The sequence below is a fragment of the Phalacrocorax carbo genome, chromosome 15 (genome assembly GCF_963921805.1).
Source record: "Phalacrocorax carbo chromosome 15, bPhaCar2.1, whole genome shotgun sequence".
Lineage (NCBI taxonomy): Eukaryota > Metazoa > Chordata > Aves > Suliformes > Phalacrocoracidae > Phalacrocorax > Phalacrocorax carbo.
Window position 1 is genome coordinate 16,335,969 of NC_087527.1, and position 6,000 is coordinate 16,341,968.

Below are 6,000 nucleotides of genomic sequence, written 5' to 3' on the forward strand. Positions count from 1 at the left end.
TCTGTGAATGCATAAATTCCTGTAAAAAAATTTCTGTGGTTAAATTATTTGCCGTGTCTTTCCAAAACAGATTCTTTGTCTTTCTGAGAGGAAAACTATGTTGCAGCCTTAATATAATTGTGGTACTTAGGTAATGAGCATGCTTGATGAAAGGGCTTATTGTTTTAATTCCTCCTTAGAACAATTGTTACTAGTCAACTACCTGATGTGAATCCTTTGGAAAAGAAAAAACACCTCAGATAAACTGAGAAATTTTGCAGAGGTTTTCCCCGTCAGTAAGGAGCAGGGGCCAGGCCCTCAGCCCTAATTCTGAACTTGCGGTGATTTCTGAGCTTGTACCGCAGTTTTGGAAATATATGAAAGAATTCTCCCTACAGTCATCGTACAGATTTAAACAGGATAAAGCAGTAAAGGGTATTTTAAATATGTGTGCCATTTTACCTCTGAACTGTCAGGGCATCTAACCTTAGCGTTGCTTTGAGCCGCTGATTCTCTTGGCATCTCAAACCAGTGAAAACGATATCCTTGATTAGGTGGGGAAATGCCAGCTGTAACCATCAGCTTCCTCCCTGCGAAGGAACAGCTGTAATGTATGGGAAGGGTGGTCAGCGTGTGTGATCTGTGACCTGTCTGGTGGGTGGGGGGACCTGACATGAGGTAAAATCAAGTTCTTAACGAGAAAGTCATTACCTGTGTTCGCTCCAGTCTTTGTTCTGGGGCACAGCTTCTTATTAGATGTAAAATCACAATTAGAAAGTTCATTTCCTTCAAAACTAATGCTAAATTGTATTAAACAATTAATGTTGTGAACTCTGGGAGTGGGAGGGATGTTCCCGGGACAGGACAAGCAGAATTTGGACATGGAGTGGGAACAGTTGGGGTCCATGGAATTTCTGAGCACCTCAGGGGTATTTTTTTGGTTATCTGTGAAAATACAAGTCGGGCTTTGAGGCGGAATGGGGCTGGACCCCTGATATCACTGCCTGCTCTCCTCAAACTTAGATTTTCTTTCTTTGCCTTTTTTCAGGAATCTTGTTTCTGACAAACAGGACTCTCTAGCACAATGCGCAGACTTCAGGAATAGTTTACCATCCCAAGAAGCCATGCTGTGTTCTGGGCCCTTAGCCGTAATACAGGGACGCACATCAAAGTACGCACTGAAATGCTTCGTTTGATCAGCATGTTTGTCTTCTTCCTATTATTTATTCATGTGCTTGAATCAGTGAGTTAATTCTTCAGATGCTAATGGCACAGAAAATTATCAGTAGCTCATAGAGCATTTCTTTTAAACCATTGCCCGTTTACAGTTTGTACCTTAAAGTTACTTTTAGATCGTTTGGGGGGCAGGAGAGCATGCTCTGAACTTTTAATCATTTTAAGGCTCTTCTTTACTGGATGGATAAAGTATCTGACAAGTCTGTACCTGTAGTATTTTGATTAGCTAAACTGAATTTCTTACATTTTACATTTTAATTTTTAGTTTGCCAGCTTTGGAGTAGGCCTGCAAATTTTGAGTAGTTCATTTGTCCTCAAGGGATCTATTTAATGAAGTCTTTGAAAAAGTTGAGTGATTAGTCATCTAATGTGTATTTTTAACATCTGAAAGTACCACCAGGGAACGTGTGAGCCAGACCAGACTCCTGTAGGTAATTTAATAGCCCATCCTCACCTGGATTTGAATTAGATTTCCCAGGCAGATTTCTGTGCTGTTTCTGTCCTTCACACACGAGTTTAATTTTTCTGGTGAGAAAAACTATATGGAGTTGTACGATTTTATTGCTGTTCTCTGGTGAGGAGGAGGAGAATCAATTGGGGAATATGTTTGAAACCCAAACAAACACCACTTAAAAAGAGAGAGAAAAGATCAGGCTGAAAAATTAGCATTTTTTTCAAATAGGAAATAATTGGTTACTTTCCTTCAAACTGGCCTTCTTAGGCCAATACATTTATTTGCAAGAAATCCTTGAAATGCTTTAGGGTAACTTTGTATCTTGTGTTTGTCTCATGACTTTCACCTGTGAGGGGCAAAAAAAGGTGAAGGCAGTCATCTTAATTTCCTATAAGCACTTAGGAGCACTTGGTCACTGAAAATCAAGTGTTTTTAAAGAGAAGACAGATGAAGGGAAGAGCAAAAGAACAGGAGGCAGAAAACCCTCCGTGGACCTCGATATTGTAAATGGTCCGGTGCGGGGCGGGGGGGAAGGCAGTTTACTGTGAAGTGCTGCCTTTGTCATTCAGAGCTTGAACTCTGGAAGCACTGGGTGCCTCTGAAAGATAAGCGTAAAATAGCTTGTACTACAAAGATACTTATTCCTTAAACTGGTATCTGATTTTATGGCTGGCATGTTAATTTTTCTTTGGTTTTGTAGTTCAGGAAGGCAAGCTGCAAGATTGTTCTCCATGCCTCACTTAGTGCAGCAAGAAACAACGCTTGCGTACCTGGAGAACCAGATAGCAGCAGCACTTATGTTACAATCCAGTCACGAATATCGCCACTGGCTCCTTATCTATGCACGGTACCTAGTTAATGAAGGTGAGACCTGCCATGCTGTGTTACTCGTTTGCAGCTCTCATGGATTTCTAAGAAACGCTCTATTCACCTCAGCTCTATGTACGATTGCACTTAACACTCTCCTTTTAGCACTTGGCTTCTGGACTCCGTGTTTACTTAAAACCAAAACAAACTGCTGACACGCATTTGCTTCCTATATAGCGTTCGCTGCTGAGGAATCCTGTTTTGACACACGGACCGTGAACAGGTCGTGCTCTGGGGAAACAGTGCCATCTGTGGACTTCAGTAGTAGAAATTGCGCTTTAAGAGAGTCTGGTGGTTTGTCAGGCATATGTATTATCTGGCAGCAGCTACAGATGCTTCAGAGGAACCAGCAACACCTTGTAAAATACCTAACGTTCCTCAGGCAACTGGCAGTGGCTGCCTGGTGTGACATGGAAGAGCGGCGCGGTCTCTGACGCTTTGTACCAGAGCGCATAAAACTGCACAGAATTTGTTTGTGTTACTTGCACCCGATACTTCTTTTTACATTCCCAAATTCAACAGCCTGTACTGGCGAGCTCCACAGGTTAAATTCTTTGAGGAAAGAAACCCACAGGGAAGGTTGCTTGTGTCTTACACCTGAATGCACTATATCTCTATGCTGTTATGTTTAATAAGGTTAACCAACTGACTTTATGCTTCTTGGATTCTAAAGATCTCTGTTGCATCTCTGCTTGTCTGCATTCCAAATTTAGTCCCATTGTATTAATTCAGCCTTGTTCCTCACCATGCCTCGTCATTTTACACAGAGGGAAGCAAAATGGTTCGCGTTAGGCCAACTAATAGCTGTCGGCAGAATTAAAATTGAGCTCATTAATTCTTGCCTTTGACCCCTACTTTGTTTAACGAGAGAGCTCGATGAAATGCGCATCTTTCCTTCCCCAGCTGAAATTAAAGTGTTCATCTCGGCTCACGTTAGGGACGGTTACACTCCTAAAAGCCTTCACCACCGGAGGTCTCTGGCATGTGCAGGGCTCGCCTCGCGCTGCGCAGCGTCGCTGCCTTGCACGGGCGTCCCTGCAGAGGCTGCTTCGCCACGCGCGCGGTGCTGCTTCGCTAGGCACCTGGGTCTGCTCGACTTCAAAAGTTGCACGTCCTGTTATGGACCCGTTGTTCCTATGATGGTTTCAATGTTTAATGAATTCTAATCCACTGAAATATGCAACCTGATCAGCAAGTTACTCTTGAACGGATGACTTTGTTAGGGAATCCCCCCCTCTGATTTTTTGGGTGAATAAAGCTGCCCTGGGAACTCTGTGTGCTTTTGTTAAAGGTTTTCTTTTACCTTTTTTTAAACTTTTGTGCATGTTAATTGGATCCATTTTAATTTTGTCCTAAGCTCTTTTGCTAAGTGTTTGAGAGATCCCTTCTAGTTCAGTAATATTTTAATGTTTCAGAAGGATGTCTAATTTGACCTTTTTTTTTACTATTGACTCCATTTTTCCAAGTTCATGCAATGCCATTAGTGCAACCACACAACTTTTCCCCTTCCCTGGTTGTCCTCTTGTTCCTCTCCAACCCTTGAGACCTCTTTTGTAGTAGTTCTCGGGCTGCTGAAGCCTGTCAGTTTTCCGATCTTTTCCATTTTGTTTTTTTTAAAAGCTGGTATATTTGAGGGTGGGGGAGTGAGGCTGAGGTCAGGGCAGCTCTTAAAATAAATGGGAGTGACTACTTCAGATGTAGATCATCTTTAGTAGTGTTTTTCATTTTGAGAACTTAAAACCCTTCGGAACGCTAAATTAAATCCTTTACAAATCATTTTATCTTTCCAAAGATCTGCTGTTAGAATATTATACCTTTTCAGAAATCAATGTTTTTGGCTTTGTTTTATTCTAGATACTCATAACTCTTTCCTGAACGTTGCCAGTTACATTGTGGAGTGGTTATATATAGTGAAATGCTTACGAATGTGATTTTATTTTCTGATAATATTCAGGGTTTGAATATCGTTTGCGAGAATTATGCAAGGATTTACTGGGTCCAGTCCATTACTCAGCTGGAAGTCAGTGGGAATCAACAGTTATGGTAAGTCCTGATAATAGTTTAAGAACAAGGAAGAGTTTCCTGTGAGAATTACAGAACGTGGATAGACAATAAAACATTATTAAACTTAGTGGCAAAAAAGCAATTACACATTATTTTTGCTGACCCTGGAACCCTTTCCGTACCCTGCTCTAACCTCATAAGCAGGCTTCCTCCCACGGCGCTCGTATGTATTTCATGTAAAACTGCAGGCAAATGCTCGGTGCTGCAGTCTCAGCTCTGCTGCTGTCTGGAGGTCGCGTGAAGGAGCGGGGCTGCATGTTCAGGTCTCCACACTCTTCAGGCAGCGACTCTGAAACAGCGGCGTGCCAATGAAACGTCTTCCCTTCTCGGAGCACGCCTGGAGTCTCTAACTGCAGGGGCTGCACCAGCGTCGTGAGCGTATAGAAATGTAAAGTCAGTTTTTATTTTGGGAGTTGGGCAAGCAGAGTAAGAACGTAATATACGCAGCCCTCTCCAGGCGGGGAAAAAGGCGTGAATCTCAAACAGCCCTATGAAATATATTCACGATGTCAAATAATACGTTCTGAGGATGCTTTTGTGGTTTTTGTGCAGGGTTTACGAAAGAGAGAACTATTGAAAGAGCTTCTTCCTGTTATTGGACAGAACCTCCGCTTCCAGAGGCTTTTCACAGAATATCAAGAGCAGCTAGACATCTTGAGAGACAAGTAGCATTTCCCCAGATTTTCCCTGCGGGGCCTGGTCCGAGAGAAACTGCTGAACAGCATTAACCAGAGACAGAAGAGGAGCGAGAGCCCGGTCAGTAGGGACACTCCTGAAGAGAGCAGTGCCCTAAGGGTCCCAGATGCTTCAGGAGGGACCTGCTGTAGTTTTTAAGGAAGCTCGCAGTGGATTCGTGAAAATGATGAGTGGATGAGCGAGACCGTTTCCCACGTGAAACTCAACCATCGAAGCTGTGGCCTCTGTTTCTATGGAAAGTCGTGGATATGTACTTCAGGGGGGTCCTTTTGGATCTGGATCTCATTTTGGTATCAAAACTAGCCGAGAACTGTTTGTGGGGTTTCTTGGATGTCCTGTGAAAAGCACAGTACTTCAGAGTACACTGAACAGCATATTTAACCCTGTTTAGGGTTTTTTGCCTGAGGATTTATTGAGGCTCAACACTATATTAAATTAGATGAATGAGCCGCGTAAAAAGAAATTTCATAAATATTAAGGTATTATGCAGCCAATAGACTCTTTCCTGTGAATATAATAATAAGAAGAGGCTGTTCTAACACATGGACTATTTTTGTACTAGAATTTGCTAACTTGTAATATGGAATTTTATTTGGCCGATAATCAGGCTATCTCTACGAAGTCATCTTGTAGGAAATGTAACTCTAATTACAAAAGCTATGTTTCAAAATAATTCTACCAAATTAACATGTCATCATCCGGTT

At 42.2% G+C, this 6,000-nt stretch overlaps 1 protein-coding gene across 1 annotated transcript in view; it reads left to right on the top strand.

Annotated features, from left to right (window-relative positions):
* Positions 1-6,000, top strand: part of LOC104053725 (protein HIRA) — a 37,270-nt gene extending 31,270 nt beyond the window's left edge. Inside the window, exons 22-25 of the mRNA XM_064466581.1 lie at positions 1,028-1,150; positions 2,370-2,533; positions 4,491-4,579; positions 5,153-6,000. Of these exons, the coding sequence (XP_064322651.1) occupies positions 1,028-1,150; positions 2,370-2,533; positions 4,491-4,579; positions 5,153-5,269 (493 nt within the window). The 3' untranslated portion in view covers positions 5,270-6,000. The remainder of the gene's footprint in view (positions 1-1,027; positions 1,151-2,369; positions 2,534-4,490; positions 4,580-5,152) is intronic.